The sequence below is a fragment of the Ostrea edulis genome, chromosome 3 (assembly GCF_947568905.1).
Source record: "Ostrea edulis chromosome 3, xbOstEdul1.1, whole genome shotgun sequence".
Lineage (NCBI taxonomy): Eukaryota > Metazoa > Mollusca > Bivalvia > Ostreida > Ostreidae > Ostrea > Ostrea edulis.
The window spans coordinates 19,837,535-19,863,891 of record NC_079166.1 but is presented as its reverse complement, the minus strand read 5'-3'; the positions used below and the strand labels follow the sequence as shown (position 1 = coordinate 19,863,891).

Below are 26,357 nucleotides of genomic sequence, written 5' to 3'. Positions count from 1 at the left end.
GTGAAAAAGAAATTCTCCACTCCAAGTCTGAGTTTTCATGTGTCTGTCTGTTTGCGATAGGAACAAGATGAAATCCTTCATCGGTAATTGATTGCAGTACACTACGCGATGGCCATGTGCGAATCAAACATCTATCAACCCAAGGAAGGGCTGGTGAGGGCCAATGACGGGAATGGAAACACCGGGCGACATCAGCCTCTATAGATAAAAAAGTGTAGTTGTGACATGGACCGTGCAATTTCTCACCTTCATTGGCTGGATTAAATCCTTTCATTGACTGATGTAACCTCATCCTGAGTAATGAACTTGAAATGTATTCAGCATTGTTTTTCTCCAGTAGTGAGGAAATGACAATTTCTCGATTTGACGGTGTGAGTAGTTGTAATCTGGCGAATCCCGGAGGAGTATCAAAGGTATCCATATAGATAAGTGTATGTCTGGGTAGATGATAAAACGTTGACTGAAACATCTCACATATCACCTTATGATCAGGGTACCACTTCATGAAATCAAAGTCAGATGATTTAAACCTAAATCCCTCCTTTTGACTACCACTCAGCATCTCTTTCTCTCCTTTATATAACTGTGAAGGTTTTTGTATCATTTCCCCCGTGTCCCATATATCCCTTCTCAAGGTCACTTCTGTCGGTGTCCCTATCTCACGACACACCCCCAAATACAGGACTTCTGATACACGGGGAATGTGGTCCATCCTGTAACGATTCCTTAATGTTAATTGACACAATACAATGTCATGCTCACTACCAGTATATATAACAACCTTCCTCTGACTTTGGGAATTTTATTTATAGACAATCGGAAATACCCGTCTTCGTCTACTTTTCTTTTGAACATAAGAACTATCTATATTCTATTTATAGAAAATTAAAAATTACCAGCTACGGCTTATCTATGCTGTTGTCTTGTTAATATTGATCACAATGATCAGCAGAATACAAAGGTAGATAAAGTACAGGTTACAATGTTAAATCATAGACATGAATCACCTGACCTTGTTTTGTTTATCAATTTACAGAACTGATTTATATTAATTACTATAAAATTTAAAATCATCAAGACTACTGTGTAGGTTAAAGGGAAAGGCAACCCAAAAGATTTTTACATGAAAAATGATAGGATTAATCATATGATAAAGATTTGTCATAAAATTCTGTTGATACAGTGTATATGGCCTAGATAAGCTTCAGTACTAATTTGAAAACGTCAAAAATTGAAATTCCCGTTATCTATAGAGGCTGCCATGATGTGTAACTCTTAGGTATTCAAGATCACAAAAATCAATAATTTTGACGTCACACCGTCTGTTCCAGTTTTGATGAGATTTTAAGATCATCCACAGGTGCTTGGGCTCAGGACCCCCCCCCCCCCCCCCCCCCGCCCAATAAGCTACATGAGTTGAATTATTGTTTTTCTTGAAAATATTTCTAATGCATGTCAACAACGCCCTGCATACCCATTAAGTCCAAAATAATTCAAAATAAGCCCTTTAAAAAAATACCCTCACTGGTTATTATAAAAGAACTTATAATAACCAGTGAGGGTATTTTTTAAAAAAGGGCTCATTTTGAATTACATGTATTTTGGACTTTATGGGTGTGCAAGACGTTGACATGCATTAGAAATATTTTCAACAAAAAAAATAAATCAACTCATGTAGCTTATTTGGAGGGGGTCCTGAACCCAAGCAACTGTGAGATCATCCAAGATGTGCATGTGGTAGATCTTACGAATAAATAGGTTGATGCCTTCCTGGCAACCAGTTAATTACACTAATGCGAAGGGGAGATGTGAAAAAAGGTTGGGATTTCTTTTTCGAAATTCCCGACTCAACCAAGTCATTTGAAAAGAAAAGACTACGTAAACTGTGGATCCATCATTTGTGTAATGACAAGTTGAGGTTCAAGACATTTGTATGAAGAACGTTTACCGTCTGCCTTCTCTGCGACTCGACTGAATGTCTTCCTTTCTCAATTTCTTCTTGCGAAAGAGCGGGCTCAAATCTATACGACTCCAAACTTAACTGTTCGTGACTTGTCATGTTTACAGTGCTGCTGATGAAATAAACCGGAATAGACGGTGTGACGTCATCAATAAAACTTCAATGGCCACTCTCTTAGCGGCGGGTAATTTAAAATACATGATAGATTAATATTGATTTAATTGTTAAGCAAGGATTTTTGTTGTTAAAGGTTGTCAATTACGATATCAGTAAGTAATACTTTATTCATAAAAGCAACTATGTGGTTAGGGTTGCCTTTTCCTCTACATTTTAGGGTGTCCCTGATTTACAGCGTTTTACCCAGCTTATTCCAATAATAGACAATGCACTATTTCAAATCAAAATAATGAATTAAACAAATATCAAAAGAATACGGTATACTAATGTTACATGCAATATTTCATTTTCGAAACACACATGAAAAGCATATACATGTATATTAGTGCTATAAGCAATATTGAAATTTACAAAAAATATCAGATATATGATTAGTATCCCAGGCGCGGATACAGAGGATCCCCCTGCACCACTACAATTAAGATTAACAGGAAATACTAGACAATACACATGAATATTTGCCTATTTTCATGGAGTTTCAGATTTAAACTTCTTTAACTTCTTAAATTAAAACAACCTTGAAAAAATTACTTGAAGCAAATTTCATCTAATATGGCACATTTCTGGATCCGCTCCTGTATATTTACATGTAAAATCATTTTGTGAACTTGGAATGATGTATTAGCACCACCAGTTTACATCCACTCAATAAAATTCTGATACGTTTCTTTTCAATTCTGGAAATGTTAGATTACAGGTATCTGAATTTTAATTACTAAATATAAATTAATTATTTCAATCCAATAAAAATACATTGTATTTCAAATCATCATTCACGCCTCATTTGCTACTCCAGCATGCTATCTAGAGGTTTCTTCTTTTTACGTTAAAGTTGACATGAATTCTTAAATATAATAGAATTCTCGGGTCCACCATATTTCTCTGCCTATCTGCCATATTAGTGAAACCACTACTATTAAATTCGAACTCAAACGATACAATTGCCTGTGAGTGTGACACATGAAAAGGTGACGATAACGAAGTCATTGATCTCATAACTAAGATGGGAATTACAACTACGAAGAAAAGCAAGACTCAGCATGATGTACAAGTTTCATAACAACAAAGTGAAAGTAGACGGAACCAACAAACTGATACAATCTAATTAAAATTAGACCTTTCATCTCGCTTTCATCTCACGAGCGACAAACAGAAACGAAGAGCGAGATGAAAGGTCTAATTTTAATTAGATTGCAAACTGCTACCACTGAACTGAACTATAAATAGTAAGTAACAGTCAATCCACGCAGATTCCATCATGTAGAACCACAGGCAGGAAAGAATCTTTTTATCCACGTACCATCAAAAAATAGAATATTTTGCCCACCTCAATAGTGTTGAGGCCAAGTTTTGATTCCTTCACGGCTCGGTTATGTTCGTATTATATGCTGTGTGTATTCTGTCCAATTTCTACTGAATCCCAGTGCTTGTCATTTACAATGCAGATAAGTCTTGTGTCAGTGTAGTTGTTTTTAGTGCCGTCTGTCCGCATATGAATACCGGTATGTACATTCCACAATCTCCACAGCATGGTTGACATTGCTTCGTGTGAGGGGTGGATTGTATGTACCAGAAACATCAATGACTAAGGGGTGTTATAGACACAATACCTAAACATGCTATCCATACTTCAGGTGCCTGTGATTAGGAATGGGAAGATGATTTAATTAGGAGTATTATTGTCACCTCCTTAAAAATGCCTAAAAATGAAGACTATGGAGTTTGAAAAAACAAAAATCTTTTAAAGGTCATTACTATGTAGACATTGTACATGTATATATATATATATATATATATATATATATATATATATATATATATATAAGTTGAATAATGACATCTTCAGTTGCTCTAGTCGCGGTGGCCTCGAGGTTAGAGCATTCGCCCTGCATGCCGACGGCTGGGGTTTGAATCCCGGCCTCGACAGACCCAAGTTGTTAAAACAGGTAATGACAGTTCCGTCGTCAAACGTTCGGTATCAGGTGTGAATGTCAAGGGTTCTTGGTTGAATAATGACATCTTCAGTTGCTCCTTTACACCCAGACCAAGGATTTGTTTGTTTTAATATCTGTATATAAATATATGTATTATATAATATAAAGCCCTAAAGGCCAACAACACTCAACATCCAACAAAGTGTTGGATCTGAATGTAGATAAGAGGTCAAATAATCAAATAAAGCACTTAAAATGACCAACAACACAAACATTAGAAAATTGTCAAACTTTGAGATGCTTTGTTCCTTCTACAGGACCACGGGATATTTACATAGAAATGAAAACTAACTGAATAAGATTACAAACTATCACAAGTACAGAACCTGAGAACAGACAACAACATATTCAAATTATCGAGTGCAATATCAAGCATATTGTTTGTGTCGTTGGTCAGATTAGTGCTTTATAATATATAATATATCTAAATAACAAGGAACACTATACAATTAATATTAAACGTATTTAATAGGAAACAATGTCCACAATATATAAAATTATCAATGATCTCCTTAAATATACTGTATCTACACAGGATTCCATGCATCATATGATGAAAATCAACATGGAATTTAATTTTCATTGATATTTTCTAGTCTTAATTTATTATATGCATTTGTGTACAATATGTTAAACCAAAAAAATGTTAAATTGTGTGGTCTTATGCACAAAATAAGTCGGACTTAATCATAATGATAGAAGTTGGAAAGCAATACAAGTAAGTTTATACACAACAATACCTACGAATAAATTTAGTAGATTTTGCAACACCATCATTTGACATTTTCAAACAAATTAAAGAATTCTCACATAATTTATTGTAAAGGAGAAAGAAAGAGCAGGGAGAAAAGCGAGTGAGAGAGAAAACATATCTGGTGCTATAATCTTAATTAGTTAATTCTAATTATCCCTTTTTCATACCTAAAAAATTCTTGTCAATGAAAATATGACGACAAACCGAAGACTGATGCATAAACTGTACAGTGAGATGAGATACGACAAAGTTAAGTAGAAATCACTTACATGAGAATGCTTCACAGAAATAAAATCACTCTCACATAAACCTTATAGCGGCAGCACGTGAACTCACGTAAACCTTATAGCAGCAGCACGTGAACTATAGCACACAAGTTATCCTAGCACAGGTGTGCTGTCCGTGAACATTCTGGTGCGCACATTACAGGTGAAATAAAACCACTCACTCTACTGCAAGCTTCATCAAATCTGAATGCAACCAGTGATGTATTGTCAATTTAAATAAAGATTTCTATTGAGTCAACACTGGAGTTCTTTAATTTAAGCCAGGCTTGAGAATCGGTGAATTCCATATAGCAGAACTTGTCCTCTTGTTGAATCGAGCTTTTTTCTTGACAAACAGTTCATTGAGATCAGGTGGCTCAATCTCTGTGAACAGAATATTCAAATCCGGTGGATGATAGTGTTGTTGAATTAATGCAGCCTTTAGAGATGCCCCTGATAAAGAAGAAGCAAATTCACATTATTTTTCTTCCTTGAATTCCTAATCGTAGAATATCTGCAGGCTCCTCTACAGCTGAGCTAATAATCAAATAGCACAGCAGTGTATCATAGAATACTGCACTCAAAGTATCCGTTATTTTGGAGCAGAAGTATTTCATTTTTATTAATAGTAAGAGCGTAGAAAGTTAAGCATCTCTATAACAAGTGTACAGGTAACTCTTCAATGCGAGAAGATACAGAACGTGTACTTGTTTTAGCGTATTTAGAATTTGGGGCAGTCGGAGCTGGGGTACATATGTAACCATGAGTTAATGCTTACTCTGTGTTTGATAATGAATGAATTGAGATTTTCCTAATTAAACGAACTCTTAAATTAGTGTTTTTGATTCACTACAAAAGTCAAAATTTCAATCCCGCTTAAGTAACTACAGATACAATGGAATCATTATTAACAACACTGAATGCTTTGTAATGTTCCAATCAAAGAACTGTCATAACTACGACTGAAAACCATCTTTGAAAAATAAACAAAACTCTGATTCCCCAGAATTACAACAGTGTTATCAGGTCGAAGGTAAATATTAAGGTCACCGATTGTGGTGTCAATGGAAAGGTCTTGCCACAAGCAATGCACATTCTAAATATGAAAGCACAACCTCTTATGGTGTATAAGATACGGCCATAGTTAAACAAAGTTCAAGCTTTTTGCCATAGAATGAAATTTAAAACTGCATGATCCGATGTTCATGTATTATTTTTGTACATAAATTACTTTCAAGCAGATTAATTAGTGTTTAAAGTTTTCAACTTTCCAGGGTTTGACACTAAGGCACGTCCGACCGACCGAGTCTACTAAATGAAAGGTCCGGTCAGGTAAAATGTCGATTTACTAGTCCGACTGGTCGTGTTGAGAAAATAAACAAGAAACTTTATTTTAAACCATAAGATATCTTATTTTTAACTTAAAAAAATAACTGTAAATTGTTTGCGAGCAATTTTGAACCGCGTGATAACAAAATCTCTATTTTTAGTTCTAATATATAAGTCGCTGTCGGAAGTGATGTTTTACGACATTTACTCTTTGTTAATGGGTGTAAAGTTATATTTCGGATAAATAAATATAAACTGAATTTATTTTCATTTGAAGGGGAAAAAAAACTCCAGTTTATTTTAATTGAATATAAGAAAGTGTCTATCAAATGAATAAATTAAATCGTAAATAGCCATTTTTCGTTGTTGACACATGTGGGGGAATGTCTCGACTTCTCGTCCTCAGGAAGGATGTTCCGAGAAGAAGAAAAAGGAGTAGGTTGGGAAGAAACAAAGCAGGACTTATGAAAAAGAAATTTTAAAAAAGCTGTTGAGGTCATTTTATTCTAACAAAAGACTAAAGAATTTATGTGCCGGGTAGAATTTAAAGAAAAAGAAAATGCGTTTGAAAATAAAAGCATCAAATTGAATGACGAGACTATAGATGTTTTTCAGACAATTAAGTACGTTTTAGGTTAAACTTAACGTTTGTCATCAGGGTTTCTTTTCTCTGAAAAGTTGGTCAGGGCTAGTGGATGTAAGGTTAGGTCTAGTAAAAATCATTTGAAGTAGCCCGACTGGTCTAGTGCTCAAGAAAGTAAATGTCGAACCCTGCTTTCCCTTAATTACATGCTTGAAAACATTTGCATGTAAAAGAAAACAGTGAAAAGATTATTTAGAAAGTAAATACAGTGTGATACATATAAATCATTCGGAACACCAAAAACTGTTTTTCGGTGAGAGACCCAAGGTGTTCCAGATGAAACATAAATTAGACAGTGTTAGGCATCTACATGGATAAATAGCTCCACGGCCCACGCGCATCAGGAAACACCAACATGATGTATTAACATCTATGTCTAATTTTAAGGCTGAAAGAGCATAAAACAACAAAATACTAAGAGGTATTTGCTATTTCTGTCTATTAAACTTATGGCAGAGTTACTGTAAATACACAGCTTTACAGAGATAAGACCACCGATCATGATGATCTGAAAGTTTGAACTGCACACTTGACTGCCACTTCAATTAGCTGAGTGACGGTTGTTAGTAAACACCGATTTGAAGTCAAGTAGTTCTGGTTCAAACAGGTGAAATAATGTATCCCATATCGTACAGCCTCATCAATACTTACGTGCGATGATTTAACAGCAGTTTAACAAGGTGGGAACAAAATTGTCAAAATTCGGACCATTCAACTTTAAGAGTAAATTTGATATTCATGCAAATTTAGTCTTAAAGTCATTAGGGTCTCTGGGTAGCGTTCTCGCTTCTCACCGCTGCGACCTGAGTTCGATCCCTGTGATCGGCGGTCGCTGTGTATGTCGCGGTCGCCCGCTCGGACACGTGGGTTTCCTCCCACATAAATGACCCCCTAACGCAAACATCCATGCATCATTAAAGGACCCCATGGGAAATGAGCTTTCCAGCTTCCATTGGTAATCCTTGGTATTTATGTATGTATATACCGAATAAACATTTATTTATTCATTTAGACAGACAGGCCAAAAATCAATCAGCTTTTCTCCGCAAGTCATACTTACTAAAAATCTAGAACAGGGTTAACAATTTTAACCCTTTTTTAAAACACCACCCAAATTCAGAGGTTCAAATATAATCTATTACCTAGGGCCCAAGTTGGGACTTTATTTTTCGGAGCCTCGTCTTCATCAGTGGAGTCGTCTGAATGCAGATCAGATATATCGTAACTTTCTAGAGAGACCTTTTTCGGAAAACAGGTCTTAGCTGGCGTCATTTCATATCTGCAACACACATTTCAAATTACACAGAATAATGAATACACTAAACTGCAACACACATATCAAATTACTCAGAATCTTATTTATACTAAATTGAGGGCGTCAAGCCACTTTGGTCTAAAAAATATAAGATTATGGGAATTATTTTTGGTCGTTTATATGGCAGATATAGGGATTTTTCAGCATATTTATAGGAATAAATGGGTTTTTTAATGAAAGAATTTGTATAAAAATCTAGCAAGCATAGTATCTTACAGGAGAAGATATCAAACATAAACAAAGACAAAATCCTTTCAGATGTGGACAGTTTTCCATCTAATAGACAGTTCTTATACAATCATCATAGTTATTCTCTTCATAACAATCCCATTAAATATCAATCTGGCATCAGCTCCTGAATTTCTTGTTTTCATTTTTGAAAATAGGACTGTCATAGTATGTATGTTGGATATGTATATATGCTACATATATAGGGCTTTATAGGGATTGGAATGACTTATAGGGAAAACATAGACCCTGTAAATTGAAAAAAAAAATCAACAAAAGCATGGATTTCAAATGCTTTAGGTTTCAGTCAATATAATGTACGTTCTATGAAGAACAAATCTACACTTATTTTGTACAATTTAACATCCCCTTTGTCTTTGGGAGAGAGCATTTTAGTTGACAATTGTGCTGAATCCATTTGCAAAGCTTATATTACAATAGAATTTGTTCAAATTGAAACCTTATTTGAAAAGAACTTTGATATAGGAAGAAAGTACGTAAAAAAAAAAAACCAACTTACGAGTCTGGATTGGGCATTTTCTCCTGGCTGTTGATTGGTTGTTCGATGGTCAGCATGTAATTGAGATTGGGCTTTGGTAATCCCGTGATGATAGTATGGGCAGCTATGTTGTGTTTATTTACTATAGACTGTATGGCTCTTTCGCGCTCCTTCAGTTCCTGCCTGCGTTTCTCTTCTTCCAGCATGCGCTTCTTCTCCTGCAAAAGGCAGAAAACAAAAGAATTCAAACTCTGGATCATAACACCATTTAAGACCAAGGCAGGGTGTCATGCCACTTTTTGTCTAAAAAATATAGGATTATAAGAATTTTTTGCAGTTTATAGGGCAAATATAAGGATTTTTAAAGCAGATTTAACCAAACGTTTGTTATATTGAGGTGACAGTAGGACTGACATTGATCAGCATGACAGTTTCAAAATGTTAGAAGTGCAGTCTTCGAAATTAAGCGGTAGCCCGATGGCTAGTAAAATCGGGATACCAAAAATTATTAACGCGCATGCCCGTTGGGCCAGTACATATTTCCGGCGGAGATTATGATTCCGAAATTAGCTCGAAATTAGAGTGTGATTTCTGGTTGAAAATCGGTGAAAAAACCAGTTCTTACAGAAGAAGAGAAAGTTGGCGCTAAAAAGTATGAGGAATCAAAGCGACAAAGAAAATGATCAGCATGTTTGGCAGAAGAACTGCCCATGGCTTGAATACAATGGTCTCGTATTTTGCATCTGGTGCAGAAAGGAAACCATTGGAAATTGTGAGTTCGTGTTCGTCTCAGATAATTCTGAATTGATTCTGTAAGTGAACACGAATATTGAAAATGGCGCAAGCATTTTACCCCAAAGTGAAAAACCACAATCGGCCGGATCAGATGTTCAGAATGTATGAGAATCAGTTGACATCCCTAGTTTGTTTGTTTTTTTTACTTATTTAGGACGAGAGTGGTGATGAAGAACTAGACGAATTAAAACATTGGAGGATTCCGGAGAATCTGACTGAAATGACAGAATTAGAAGTTGAAAGAGGGCTGTTCTGAACTCTTGTCTTAAACTTGTATTGTAATACCTAATAAAAATGTTCAAACTTGAAATTTTGAATCATGTTGAATCATTTTTGTATTGCATTTGGGCTAGTAAAATTTTATTTGGGCTACCAAATTTTGCACTCTTACTTGACTGATGGGCTTGTGGTAAAAATCATTAAGCGCGAAGACTGGAAGTGGATAAATTGAACATTTAAAGGGACTGGTTCACGATTTTTGAGAAAAATAATTTTCATTTTTGATGTTAAACATTATAAATATAACTCATTCAATGTTGACAGCCAAAATTTTGACCTTCTGAATGCAAGAATAAAAGGAATATTTTAGCCTTAAATCTGTGTTGTGTAAACAAAGACTCGAGTATTTTTATGTAAACAAACAAACCAGTGAAATATTAATTTTGTAATATAAAGCATCATAATTTTGCATATTCACAAATTTTAACTTTTAGATGTCGCATTTTACCCAACGATTGCTTGAAATATGAAAGTTATGATAAACTTGGATGGATATCCATTTCTTTTGAAAAATTCGTAAACAATAACATACCACAATCTTTGTTTACAAAACAAATGATAAACTCTCTAAAATGAGCTTCTATAATAATGTATAACATTAATTTTCATGTGAAATCTTTTAAACACCTTAGACAGTAGATTTTGATTATTAAAAGTGAAAAACAAAATTTTGGGGAAAATCGTGAATCAGTCTCTTTAAAATAAAATAGAAAGGTTTGAAATTGCTTATTTGATATTAATGAATTGGAGAAAAATATGATCTAGATGACATGGTATAATTTAGTTCATATTTACAGTCCATTGATTTTAAAAGCAAGCCATACTTAAAGTGACAATCACCAAATGGATTGCCGATTCAGTAAATGTTATTCATAATAAGAATATGGTAAAATGTAAATTTAAGAAGTTTCGAGATAATTATTTCAGTTTCTTAAAAAAATAACAAAAAGACATATTTGAATGTATCATAGGTATGATTGTATCAATAAGCATGGCTTAAATTTTGCTGCCCTGGCTACAACTGATAGATGGTATCAACTACAAGGTACTTTGCCAGAAAGAGCTTATCTGATCTTAATGTAAATATAATGTGAAGAGGTTTGAAATAACTTCTTTATCAATGATTAAGACATTCATATATATTCTTTTTATCATTTTTGAAAATAGGACTGTCATTTCTATGGATATATAGGGTTTGATATGGATTTTAACGATTTATAGGGAAAATATAGGAACCTTAAAGTTTATAGGTAATATAGGAATAAATAGGGACTTGACTCCTGCCAAGGTGTCTCATATCCTTTTTTCCCTACATTTCACTGTGCCAACTTTTTTATCATTATTTTATAAGAAACACTTGCAATAATCAAAAACTGGCTTTCTTTAGAATACATGTTCTGCATTATCAGTGATGTAATTGAGATGTCAGATTTCTTTATAATGATGCATGCATTTTACAGAAAGGAACAAAATAATAAACAAAATGTATTGTCGACAATTTGTGGTTTTTCCTTTTTCATACGGATTTGTATTTTGCAGAAAATTATTTTTTGTTAGTTTGTTTTGGGTGTGCCTGTGGGCTTTTCTGTGGTTCGAGATTTTTCAAACGTGGCTGGATGGAGAAAAACATGCAATGGCGTATGGCTTTTTAACAAAGATTCACTTTTTCACTTTCTCCAAATGCAGAAATCCACTGAATCAGTGTTCGAAATCAACCATAGACCGATAGACCAAGTCTATGTCATCTTGTTTTGGCATAGACCTGTGGTCTATACCAAGTTTCAAACCAATTTCAAACACTGTTGACTCTCCTAGAAACCCTTGTCATACTAATTCCTTGATTTTCTCCATCTTCTGTTTCAGCTCCAGGTCCTTCTGTTTTCCTTTCTCCATATCAAGCCTTTCTCTCTCTGCCCTTTCCTTTGCCAGCTGCCTCTCTCTCTCTGTAGCAAAAAAAAGGGAAATTATCAACATTCTCTGAAGTTTCTTTGTTAACATTTCAGTATTTATCAGGCATATAATTACATGTGTACCCAGACCAGGGAATGCAAGTCAGAGTCAGACAAAGGATTGCAAGTGAGTCAGATCAAGGACCGCAAGTGACAGTCAGATCAAGGTCCACAACAAGTGACAGTCAGATCAAGGTCCACAACAAGTGACAGTCAGATCAAGGTCCACAAGTCACAGTCAGATTAAGGTCCACAAATCACAGTCAGATCAAGGACCATAAGTCACAGTCAGATCAAGGTCCACAAGTCACAGTCAGATCAAGGTCCACAACAAGTCACAGTCAGATCAACGTCTACAACAAGTCACATTCAGATCAAGGTCAACAAGTCACAGTCAGATCAAGGTTCACAACAAGTCACAGTCAGATCAAGGTCCACAAGTCACAGTCAGATCAAGGACCACAAGTCACAGTCAGATCAAAGTCCACAACAAGTCACAGTCAGGTCAAGGTCCACAACAAGTCACAGTCAGATCAAGGTCCACAAGTCACAGTCAGATCAAGAACCACAAGTCACAGTCAGATCAAAGTCCACAACAAGTCAGTCAGATTAAGGTCCACAAGTTCAAAGCATTTTTTTCTTGACTTTTGTTGATTAAAAAGCACAAAGTGATAGTTTTCAAATTTTCCCAATCTGAATATTTCATGCGTCAATTTTCCCAATACTCCAGACACTGGACCAAATTTGAAAATGATAAGAAAACACATTTATTTTGTTACCTTCTAGAGTGAAGTGCATATTTTCATGTACGTTAAAATATGAAAATCATTTTTACAACTAAATGATACCAATATCAGTGTAATCAGTATAATTGTTCATTTATTATTATTATAGCATGTTAGAATCATTGTGATACGTATCGTACGGTCTGTAATGTGAGGTAAGCATATTGTTGCACCCCTACAATGATGAGACTTTTAAAAGATTTTTTATGAGACAATTAAATCCCTTTTACTTCAAATGTAACGTTTGTAGTTTGAGATAAGTATTTAGATATATAGAAACTATCAGGGGGTTTTCAGGATGTTGGTCAGGGTTAGTGGATGTAAGGTCAGGTCTAGTAAAAATCATTTGAAGTAGCCCAACTGGTCTAGTGCTCAAAATAGTAAACGTCAAACCCTGTCTTGATTCACATTGTTTCTAATCAAGCTACCTCTCCGCTCTAAGTTTCTGTCTTTCTCTGATTTTCTCTTCCTCGATCTTCTTCAATCTCTTACCTCTCCTCTCTAAGTTTCTGTCTTTCTCTGATTTTCTCTTCCTCGATCTTCTTCAATCTCTTACCTCTCCTCTCTAAGTTTCTGTCTCTCTCGGATTTTTTCTTCAATATCTTACCTCTCCTCTCTAAGTTTCTGTCTTTCTCGGATTTTCTCTTCCTCGATCTTCTTCAATGTCTCGTGTTCCGCTACTCTCTCCCGCTCAAACTCGGCCATCCTCTCCTCGAACTTCTTCCTCTCCTCTGCTTTCTTTTTCAGTCTCTCCTGCTCCTCAAATTCCTTTTTCCTCTGCATGAACTCGATATTTCTCTGCTCCATCTCCTCCTACAGTATAAATACATGCACAGTAAAGATGTACTGAAGGTTTACTCAAGATTTCTCTCCATATATCACATACAAACTACTGTAAATGTGCATATTTCCAATGCAATGTGTAGTGTCTAATTACGTGATGTCAGTATTTTTAATAGATAGCTTAACTATGGAAATGGTGTAAGAGGGGGCAAGTTACACGATAATCTTGTAATCATGAATTTAGTATAAATTATCCCCACTTGTAAATTTCCACATTTACAGTAATCATAATCTTGCATTTAAAACACTTTTGGTTGTGATTGTTATTTAATATATTTCAATGGTACAGTAGACCCTGCTTAATCTGTCACCCGTGTAAACAATTTCACTGAATATTTCAACTCTCTGTTTCCATTGTTCTTTACATCCCGTTTTATCATTGGCCTCCCAGCGCAGATAACTAAACATGAATACTATTTTGTCAACTTACTTCCAATATATCAGAACGGATGGGCATATTCCTATGAGAATGTACACCAATCCTCATTCCTACATATAGAAACTTTTTTGCCTGATTTATATATTTGAATGTCTATTGAAAACTCATAATAGCTTGTTATTTTGCTCTTATCCATATCTCCACTTCAAAATTATAGAACTGTCCAGGAAAGCATGCACATTTTATTTAGTCAGAATTCAGTAGATTCAGGGGACTTGGACCCTTGGGTTTAACATCGAATTTGGTTTGTTACAACTATTCATTGGATTAATCTTGAGCTATCGTTTATCGAATTTGGCAATGCGCGAGATGTTGAAGAGGTCAAGTTCAGGAGCCACGTTTCGGAGGGATGTACCGTATTTGCTAAATGCAATGGCGTGACACCCCAACCCACCCCAACCCCCGAATTAATTGTTTTTATGCGCGTATTGTGATCAGCACATTCAAATTAATGACAGTCCCTGGCTGATCTAGATAATTCTGAACGAAAGGATGTCTGGGGTCTGTCTTAAGACACCTAGTGAGTCCAGGGCAAACCCTAGATATGGGGGTGAGGGAGAGGGCGAAGTCCCCTGAAACAAGTGCGTTCTGACAAAATAAAACGCACATTCATGCTTTTTTCGACATTTCTATAAAAAATAAACAAAATATCATATTTGTGAAGGGAGGGGAGTCGCCCGGCGCAATATTCGTCATTGCTAGCTATACATACAGGTATGCTCTACTAGTCCTTATATGGAACCGGTCGCGGTAGTTCAGTGATATACGTAACCGTGAGGTCGCATGTTCGAGTTCTACTCGTATCACGGCTGCATCAAACCTTAAACATTAATATATCTAATACTTCGCCAAACGCATAGCTATTTAAAAGTGAAAATCGCCGATAATGTGACCTTAAAAGCAGACACCCGGTGTTGCGACTGACGTTGGCACGTTAACGCAACTGTGCGCTGAGCATAGTAAGTCTATTTATGTTACGTAACCGGCCTACAGCTGGTGACGGCTAAGTATAAATGGGACCTAAACTAATGAAATCCTTCGTAACAAATCAACATAAACAATCCCTCGGATACAATACAAATGAAAAAGTTTGCAATGCAAATAGAATGCAAAACCAAAAAATTAGATAATACAAATGGAAAATATAGAATACAAATGGTAAATTATACAATATGAATAGAAACTAGAGAATACAATTTTTTTTAAAAAATGACAATGCAAATGGAAATTATAGAATGCAAATGAAAAATTATACAATGCAAATGAAAAATATAGAATACAAATGGAGAAGATAAAATATTGCAACGTTTGACATGTCATAGGGAGGTATGCCTCCATTTTTGTTCGACAGAGTTTTTTTAACGTTATTATTACAAATGCAAGTTCTAAAGTTGGCTATTTATATTTGAAAAGATCGATATGTTGTTGTTTGGTTGTATATTGATTAACATCCCACTCGAGGATTTTTTTTTACTCGTATGGAGACGTCACCATTGCCGGCGAAAGGCTGCAAAATTTAGGCCTAAGCTTGGCTCTTACGACCTCTGAGCAGGGAGGGATCTTTATCGTGCCTTATATGCTGCACATGACACGGGGCCTCGGATTTTCTGGTATCATCCTAATGACCCCCCACCATTTAGTCGCCTCTTAAAATCAAGGAGTACCAGGAACCTATTCTAATACAGAACGATATATAGTATTAGTAAATAGTGTTGGAAAAGTAAGATTCACTCGATGAATTGAAGTGAAGGGTGAACCCTTGCCCCTTTCCTTCAGGATTTTGGAATTTAGGCCTTTGATTTTTTTTCCATAATACATGTACGCTTGTTAATTTTTAAAGACAATATTGTGACGTTAACTTCTCCACCCCCATCCCCGGAATAGACAATGATAAGAGTCTTATTAAATTTATATTGTCACATACCTTCATCGTGCTTTTTAGTTCAAGATTTTTCAGTTATTTTTTAAATTCTCGGTATCAATTGTATCAAAACTTGGAAAGAGTAAACATCATCTACAACCCTGTTTATTGAAAGGTGAAGATAACGAACAGTGATCAATCTCATAACTTCTATAAGCAATACAAAATAGATAGTTTTTTTTTTTGTTTTTTTTTTGCTAAACACTATATATTATGAGTTGTTAGCAAAAGATCATTTCTAAATCTTTAAGGTCTAATAAAGAACAGAAATCATTCATAAATCTTTAAATTTCTCAATGTTTGAAGGCGTAAAAGATCAAAATATCATATTTGAATTTTTAATTTGCAAAATGTCGAAAACTGCACCCTAGTACACAGATAACTAATAAATAACAAGTCAAAATAATAATCCTTTATTTGCGTAATACGTTACATTCACATCAATGGAAATGTAATCAACGAGAGACAAAGCTGTGTGTTGTGGGGAAAACAGAAAGTACTTATTTTCTCCCTCACTTTGTTCGTCCGAATAAAATACTCTGAATTTGTATGTATAAATATGAAAAACATAAAACACCATGTTTGGAATGCTGCTCGTTAGAACGTTTTTATTAAACATAAACTAATCCCAACCGCCTTATAAATACACCAACAGCACATATATCATATCAAAACTAACTGGCTTCCATAATACTTGCTATACCTGACTTACGTTCTAACCGAGCTGTAGAGTGACCTATTCGAACACGCATTCTATTTAATATCTGATCATACCACGTGACACACAGACACCAGAATGCTCACACAGCACGTTGCATTGAAAGTCAATATCCATAACGAAAATAATATTAAATACATGCATTTGGAAAGGCAATTAAAGACATGAACACAACAAAACAGGGATTTCTGTAAGTCATAAGAAACGACAATGCCCGGTATCACACGTTATTCTCTCTACTGGAATCCAAAGTCTCTGTTATTATATGTGAAAGGTTAGGGTTAGGGTTAGGCTAACCCTAACCCTAACCCTAACCCTAACTGAAATTTTTCTATTCATATTAATGCAGTAACCAATTTTGTCCTCGTTTAATCTGAATAGCTAGGTACTAAACTCTGTCTGATTTATTTTTACACATACATGTACCATAATTCCTCTACGTCACTGTCCGAGTACTGTTCAACCTTAATTGTGATTTGACCAAATTAATTCTAGTTTCCGTGGCCATATGTATTTTGTGGCGCGATATCTGTCTAAGTGACTCTTGATAAGTCTGTAACGCCGCGTGTAAGTCCCCCACAACATGTTGACAGATCCCCAGTATCTGCCAGGACAGGTCTCTATGGTGTAAAAGTACGTATCTCCCATCATCATAGAGCAGTAGGGTGTGTAGGTCTGTCAGTGTCTGTAGATATTGTGACCTGTTACCTAGTCTGTAGTGACAAAGGACAGATAACATGTGTATGGTCACTAAGGGAGATAAATATAAAAACGTCATTCCGTTCATTGTACTGACTTCTTGTTCCAACCTTAATTCTTCAATATAGGTAAAGTCTTCAGATAACACAATAGTTCTTTCCCAAGCCTTCCTCAACTTTGTTAACATTGATTGACCACCTACCACTTCCCTGTACCTCTGTCTATTTACTCTATTGTAATACATGATATGAGGCTGTGAGAGTCTCTGCTTCACTCTATCTGTGACAGTTAGCGCTGTTTGATATCTACCGGTATCGTACAAGTATAGCGCTAAATATAAACCATCAGATACACAACCTAACTTTGAAACCAGACCTAACATGTGAATTATTGACCTATCATTGCTGTGTCTCTTTTTCTTAGACACAAACAAGCACTGTGCTTTTAGTGACATGGAAGTTGAAACAAGCACACTTATCAACATATCATGGAATACAACATTCTGACAGGTTGAGAATAACTGATCTATTATGTTTAAATGCTTCATGTTTGAAAGGAAATCCGATACAAAGACCCTACTTGAACAACTAAAACTTTCACAATAAAAAGCAATATCAATATCTATTTCTGACTTGAGGTAGATTGCCCCTGTCGGCATTACAAAGTATGGATCGGAGACGGCCGGGGTTAGAATCTCTCTGATAGTGGGACTATGTAAAAGGAAGTCAACGTGCTTTTCGTAAAATCTTTCTAACTTTTGATACAGGAATGTTTGTTGCGCCCCGACAACTTTTCCTGCAAACATGTTGTTCTCCGGAATAAAGAAATTTGGAAGGTAACCGGTATATACACACTGCATCAAGAATTTGAAACAAAACCACACATGTTGAAGCAATGTTGATGGTAACCATGGAGTTGAAGAGCTTTCTTGAATTCTCCAAAATAATATTGTTTTCATACAATATGAACACAGTAAATCGTCAGAAATAACTTCCTTCAGAATTATTTTCAGAATTCCGTAACAGAGAAACTGGCAATGGTTCATAGAGTACACTAGCTTTTGCTCTGCTTGTGAAAAAGAAATTCTCCACTCCAAGTCTGAGTTTTCATGTGTCTGTCTGTTTGCGATAGGAACAAGATGAAATCCTTCATCGGTAATTGATTGCAGTACACTACGCGATGGCCATGTGCGAATCAAACATCTATCAACCCAGGGAAGGGCTGGTGAGGGCCAATGACGGGAATGGAAACACCGGGCGACATCAGCCTCTATAGATAAAAAAGTGTAGTTGTGACATGGACCGTGCAATTTCTCACCTTCATTGGCTGGATTAAATCCTTTCATTGACTGATGTAACCTCATCCTGAGTAATGAACTTGAAATGTATTCAGCATTGTTTCTCTCCGGTAGTGAGGAAATGACAATTTCTCGATTTGACGGTGTGAGTAGTTGTAATCTGGCGAATCCCGGAGGAGTATCAAAGGTATCCATATAGATAAGTGTATGTCTGGGTGGATGATAAAACGTTGACTGAGACATCTCACATATCACCTTATGATCAGGGTACCACTTCATGAAATCAAAGTCAGATGATTTAAACCTAAATCCCTCCTTTTGACTACCACTCAGCATCTCTTTCTCTCCTTTATATAACTGTGAAGGTTTTTGTATCATTTCCCCCGTGTCCCATATATCCCTTCTGAAGGTCACTTCTGTCGGTGTCCCTATCTCACGACACACACCCACATACAGGACTTCTGATACACGGGGAATGTGGTCCATCCTGTAACGATTCTTTAACGTTAATTGACACAATACAATGTCATGCTCACTACCAGTATATATAGCAACCTTCCTCTGACTTTGGGAATTTTATTTATAGACAATCGGAAATACCCGTCTTCGTCTACTTTTCTTTTGAACATAAGAACTATCTATATTCTATTTATAGAAAATTAAAAATTACCAGCTACAGCTTATCTATGCTGTTGTCTTGTTAATATTGATCACAATGATCAGCAGAATACAAAGGTAGATAAAGTACAGGTTACAATGTTAAATCATAGACATAAATCACCTGACCTTGTTTTGTTTATCAATTTACAGAACTGGTTTATATTAATTACTATCAAATTTAAAATCATCAAGACTACTGTGTAGGTTAAAGGGAAAGGCAACCCAAAAGATTTTTACATGAAAAATGATAGGATTAATCATATGATAAAGATTTGTCATAAAATTCTGTTGATACAGTGTAAATGGCCTAGATAAGCTTCAGTACTAATTTGAAAACGTCAAAAATTGAAATTCCCGTTATCTATAGAGGCTGCCATGATGTGTAACTCTTAGGTATTCAAGATCACAAAAATCAATAATTTTGACGTCACACCGTCTGTTCCAGTTTTGATGAGATTTTAAGATCATCCACAGGTGCTTGGGTTCAGACCCCCCCCCCCCCACCCCGCCCAATAAGCTACATGAGTTGAATTATTGTTTTTTCTTGAAAATATTTCTAATGCATGTCAACAACGCCCTGCATACCCATTAAGTCCAAAATAATTCAAAATAAGCCCTTTAAAAAAATACCCTCACTGGTTATTATAAAAGAACTTATAATAACCAGTGAGGGTATTTTTTTTAAAAAGGGCTTATTTTGAATTACATGTATTTTGGACTTTATGGGTATGCAAGACGTTGACATGCATTAGAAATATTTTCAACAACAAAAATAAATCAACTCATGTAGCTTATTTGGAGGGGGTCCTGAACCCAAGCAACTGTGAGATCATCCAAGATGTGCATGTGGTAGATCTTACGAATAAATACGTTGATGCCTTCCTGGCAACCAGTTAATTACACTAATGCGAAGGGGAGATGTGAAAAAAGGTTGGGTTTTCTTTTTCGAAATTCCCGACTCAACCAAGTCATTTGAAAAGAAAAGACTACGTAAACTGTGGATCCATCATTTGCGTAATGACAAGTTGAGGTTCAAGACATTTGTATGAAGAACGTTTACCGTCTGCCTTCTCTGCGACTCGACTGAATGTCTTCCTTTCTCAATTTCTTCTTGCGGAAGAGCGGGCTCAAATCTATACGACTCCAAACTTAACTGTTCGTGACTTGTCATGTTTACAGTGCTGCTGATGAAATAAACCGGAATAGACGGTGTGACGTCATAAATTAAACTTCAATGGTCACTCTCTTAGCGGCGGGTAATTTAAAATACATGATAGATTAATATTGATTTAATTGTTAAGCAAGGATTTTTGTTGTTAAAGGCTGTCAATTACGATATCAGTAAGTAATACTTTATTCATAAAAGCAACTATGTGGTTAGGGTTGCCTTTTCCTCTACATTTTAGGGTGTCCCTGATTTACAGCGTTTTACCCAGCTTATTCCAATACTAGACAATGCACTATTTCAAATCAAAATAATGAATTAAACAAATATCAAAAGAATACGGTATACTAATGTTACATGCAATATTTCATTTTCGAAACACACATGAAAAGCATATACAGTACACGACACGAGTTTTATGCGTGTTCCACGCAACGCGGTGGAACAAATTTGCCCCAAACACGGTGGACCTTTAAAATTGTCGGCACCTTTGAAGTCCTATTTTTCCGCGCGAGCAAGACATTGAAGTCCACGGAGGATCTCCGTGGATGACACCGCGCATCTCCGTGGATGTCACCTGTACCTCCGTCGATGCCACCGTGTACCTCCGTGTGATAAAACAAAGAAATAATTTCCGAAATATTCACCCAAAAAACCTTTTCGCTTGGCCAGCATGCATGCCCCCACCCCATTAATTATTTAGAAATTAGCTATCAATCATTCAATTCTTGTAATTGTTGTTTAATGATACGTTGGTGTTTTCGGTACATATCCCTATGTAGACTTCCCTGCAGACGTTCACATGTACATGTATATAGCTGACCTTAATCACATATTCCTAATTACAATGAAAACTTTACGTAAAAATAAACCATTGCTTATGGTACACATTTCTTTGAAATGCTATTTATCAAATTGAAATTACTGGCATGTGATTGTCGTTGTTCATGACCCTTCTTTTATTTGGCGAAATTGTGCTGCACGTGCCGTGAAACAATGTACCGACGAGTGGTAGGAATAACACATGTTTACATTGGATATGGATTTCATTATGTACTCAACTGTGAAGCAATGTGAGCAAAGAATCAATTTTTTTTCCACCTAAACAAATGAATATTAAAAATATCTTTACTTTTAAACAAACCTTTAGAAAACTTCGTACTTTCATTAAGAAAATAAGAAAATAAAATGTGCTCCCCTACCTATAATACCCATACATGTATTATTTATTAAATGTATATATAAAAGCCTTTTGTCTTTATATTTTTGTATACCATTGCATAATGATGATGAGATCCAATAAATTGAATTAAGTACATGTAGTCTTGAAATATCACAAAGTATACAGTTGACAACGATTGAAATAAAAATGCAGACGTTTTCTCGTTTATTCAGTAACTCAATAACTAATTGCGCGTCTTCTGAATGAAAGTTGTAAAACAAACGTACTAGGTTTTGGTCAGTTATAACATAATACAGGGGTAAAATTCATCTAATCTCCGCTAGCAGTGGGTTTTGAGTCAACTGTACCTTCGTGGACGAATAATCTCGGCTAGCGAAGATGGAAAAAAAAAAAGCCTAAATAGTCCGCTTGCATTAACATGTACAACTGTATTATGAAGGTGAAATCGAAGAATTATCCAGTAAATCCAATGGTGTTGCAGTATGTATAGCATGTATTTATTTTAATTTTGACTGAGAGGGAGATAGACAGCTAAGCACGTAACATCGTTCTAGAAGAAGGGGAGGGGGGGCTCATTCATTAGTCCTAACCCGGACCAGCCGAAAAATTTAACATGTAAAGAAAACAAAATGGGAAATTAAAAAAATAGATCAGAATGAAAGGGGATGAATAATTAATCAAAAAGAAATTATACTTTCCTAACCCGGACCAGCCGAAAAATTTAACATGTAAAGAAAACAAATTGGAAATTAAAAAAATAGATCAGAATGAAAGGGGATGAATAATTAGTCAGAAAGAAATTATACTTTCAAGATTTATACTGAACGTATTAAACTTCCCGTATCTGCATACATTCATGAATATTATAATCAATGATTACCACTTGAATTCTCTCTCTCTCTCTCTCTCTCTCTCTCTCTCTCTCTCTCTCTCTCTCTCTTGCTTTCATTATCTAATGCATCTAAAGATTAAATTAAAGATTTTAATAATCGATAGCGTATATGAATAAAAGCAAATAATCGTTAAGTCATTTCTGCTTATATTGATATTAGTTTTTTTTTTTCATGAACTAGTTGCATTTGACATCGAGGATTTACATCCTTAAATATTGATTACAAGCACATAGAATCGGAGAGAGTGTACTTTGAAAACTTGAAAGTTAAGGATTTAGCCGTGTAGCTTATAGCGACCTACCCACTGCACGATTTAAGAAATTGAAGTCGGAAGGGGAAATTGAGACAGTTTCAGACTACTACCCCCCCCCCCCCCCCCACCACACACACACACACATGGTCCCAATTTAAGGTTTTCGTAATCGGACAATTTAAGCACCATTTTTGTTGTTATTTTATTGCTTGTCAAGAACTTTACACAACTTAACCGACAACATACCCCTTCTGATACATTGAAAAATATAAGTAATGTTAGCACGGGCCTCTATAAAGTTCAATCTGCAGTTTGGTCATACTTCGTCATTCAATAACTTATTCAAAATAAAAAAAAATGTTTGTCGGGTTAGCGGTACTATGATGTATGACTATAACAATGACCTGTGTATAACTTGTACATTCCATGCAAATTTGAAGGGGTTTTCGCCTCAGTAGAACAATGGGGGTCAGCTAATCCGTGTATTTGAAATCAACAGAAGTGCTTAGCTTCTTGCGGAAAGTGTGAAATATATTGGGTCGGTGCAAGATACCCGTGATCTTAGACTAGATCTGATATCGCGCCGACCCAATACATTTCACACTTTTCATGAAAAGTCAAAACCCAGACTAGCTAACCGTAATTTAGTTATACTGTGACAAAGACCCAAGGAATTTGCATGGTATATACTTATCATACAAAAATCATTGCATTATCCAGACACTCCCGATGAACTTTTTTTTTTATGAAAACCTCTATCAAAGTACATCGAACATAAGTCTCGGTCAAATGTAATTAACTCGGGATTTTAAAAATGAATCATTCGATGGTTTGTATTTTTGCTTCTATTAATTACGTAATAAATTAACTCCAATTTGTTAATCATCGACAATACTATAATTTCTATATTGGATCAAGTTATATTTGTCAAGATGCATATCGACACAATATGATGGAAGTAATTATGTTAAACAGCGCATTTGTCAGAGAGAGAGAGAGAGAGAGAGAGAGAGAGAGAGAGAGAGCACATCAGTAATTATTAAATATCCCTATCACATGTTGTACATGTATGTTTTTTCATTTAATGAATATACTAATTCGCATTCAAAACAGGAATTGCCTGCAAGTATACATTATTTAAACATAGAATTTAAGAACATTTTAATGAAGAAAGAAGACTAAACGAAAAAATTCAAAACCAGGTTTTCTTAAAAACATAATATATAGTGTTTGGTATCGTTGGAATTGGCTCAAAATGCTGAAAAACAATATAAGTATCATGGGGGGAAATATTGACATTTTTTTCTTTTCTTAAAATTCCACCCTTATCTTGATTATTTGGCCTGCGGCACATTTTCCCATCTCCCGCAAGGCGCCCGTGGCCAGAACAAAGCGCTTAGCAGCTGTGTGTATTCGCAAATAACACACACCGTGGAACACAGAGGACACGGTGTATCTCCGTGGATTTTCCACCGTGGTCTTTCCACGGTGGGGTGTATAAAACTCGTGTCGTGTACTGTACATGTATATTAGTGTTATAAGCAATATTGAAATTTACAAAAAATATCAGATATATGATTAGTATCCCAGGCGCGGATACAGAGGATCCCCCCGCACCACTACAATTAAGATTAACAGGAAATACTAGACAATACACATGAATATTTGCCTATTTTCATGGAGTTTCAGATTTAAACTTCTTTAACTTCTTAAATTAAAACAACCTTGAAAAAATTACTTGAAGCAAATTTCATCTAATATGGCACATTTCTGGATCCGCTCCTGTATATTTACATGTAAAATCATTTTGTGAACTTGGAATGATGTATTAGCACCATCAGTCTACATCCACTCAATAGAATTCTGATACGTTTCTTTTCAATTCTGGAAATGTTACATTACAGGTATCTGAATTTTAATTACTAAATATAAATTAATCATTTCAATCCAATAAAAATACATTGTATTTCAAATCATCATTCACGCCTCATTTGCTACTCCAGCATGCTATCTAGAGGTTTCTTCTTTTTACGTTAAAGCTGACATGAATTCTTAAATATAATGGAATTCTCGGGTCCACCATATTTCTCTGCTTATCTGCCATATTAGTGTAACCACTACTATTAAATTCGAACTCAAACGATACAATTGCCTGTGAGTGTGACACATGAAAAGGTGATGATAACGAAGTCATTGATCTCATAACTAAGATGGGAATTACAACTACGAAGAAAAGCAAGACTCAGCATGATGTACAAGTTTCATAACAAAGTGAAAGTAGACGGAATCAACAAACTGATACAATCTAATTAAAATTAGACCTTTCATCTCACGAGCGACAAACAGAAACGAAGAGCGAGATGAAAGGTCTAATTTTAATTAGATTGCAAACTGCTACCAGTGAACTGAACTATAAATAGTAAGTAACAGTCAATCCATGCAGATTCCATCATGTAGAACCACAGGCAGGAAAGAATCTTTTTATTCACGTACCATCAAAAAATAGAATATTTTGCCCACCTCAATAGTGTTGAGGCCAAGTTTTGATTCCTTCACGGCTCGGTTATATTCATATTATATGCTGTGTGTATTCTGTCCAATTTCTACTGAATCCCAGTGTTTGTTATTTACAATGGAGATAAGTCTTGTGTCAGTGTAGTTGTTTTTAGTGCCGTCTGTCTGCGTATGAATACCGGTATGTACATTCCACAATCTCCACAGCATGGTTGACATTGCTTCGTGTGAGGGGTGGATTGTATGTACCAGAAACATCAATGACTAAGGGGTGTTATAGACACAATACCTAAACATGCTATCCATACTTCAGGTGCCTGTGATTAGGAATGGGAAGATGATTTAATTAGGAGTATTATTGTCACCTCCTTAAAAATGCCTAAAAGTGAAGACTATGGAGTTTGAAAAAACAAAAATCTTTTAAAGGTCATTACTATGTAGACATTGTACATGTATATATATATATATATATATATATATATATATATATATATATATATATATATAAGTTGAATAATGACATCTTCAGTTGCTTCTAGTCGCGATGGCCTCGAGGTTAGAGCATTCGCCCTTCATGACAACGGCTGGGGTTTGAATCCCGGCCTCGACAGACCCAAGTTGTTAAAACAGGTAATGACAGTTCCGTCGTCAAACGTTCGGTATCAGGTGTGAATGTCACGGGTTCTTGGTGGAATAATGACATCTTCAGTTGCTCCTTTACACCCATACCAAGGATTTGTTTGTTTTAATATCTATATATAAATATATGTATTATATAATATAAAGCCCTAAAGGCCAA

General features: G+C 35.5%; 2 protein-coding genes across 2 annotated transcripts in view; both read right to left on the bottom strand.

Annotated features, from left to right (window-relative positions):
* Positions 1-328, bottom strand: part of LOC130052536 (inner centromere protein-like) — a 58,542-nt gene extending 58,214 nt beyond the window's left edge. The window contains exon 1 of the mRNA XM_056157707.1: positions 247-328. Within this exon, the coding sequence (XP_056013682.1) occupies positions 247-252 (6 nt within the window). The 5' untranslated portion in view covers positions 253-328. The remainder of the gene's footprint in view (positions 1-246) is intronic.
* Positions 329-4,610: 4,282 nt separating this feature from the next.
* Positions 4,611-13,780, bottom strand: LOC130052535 (inner centromere protein-like). The gene is made up of 5 exons (XM_056157706.1): positions 13,581-13,780; positions 12,070-12,178; positions 9,187-9,383; positions 8,266-8,402; positions 4,611-5,604 (listed from the first exon to the last, which is right to left on the bottom strand). Exons 1-5 carry the CDS (start codon positions 13,778-13,780, stop codon positions 5,423-5,425), a joined length of 825 nt encoding a protein of 274 aa, XP_056013681.1. The 3' UTR covers positions 4,611-5,422.
* Between the last annotated feature and the right edge of the window lie 12,577 nt (positions 13,781-26,357).

Excerpts from the sequence above, each read along its gene's own strand:
- LOC130052535 (XM_056157706.1), bottom strand. The coding sequence starts at position 13,780 with ATGGAGCAGAGAAATATCGAGTTCATGCAGAGGAAAAAGGAATTTGAG. Across the intron at positions 12,179-13,580 it reads CAGAAACTTAGAGAGGAGAG|AGAGAGGCAGCTGGCAAAGG; the intron begins GTAAGATATTGA and ends TGCTACAGAGAG. Across the intron at positions 8,403-9,186 it reads AAAATGCCCAATCCAGACTC|ATATGAAATGACGCCAGCTA; the intron begins GTAAGTTGGTTT and ends TGTGTGTTGCAG.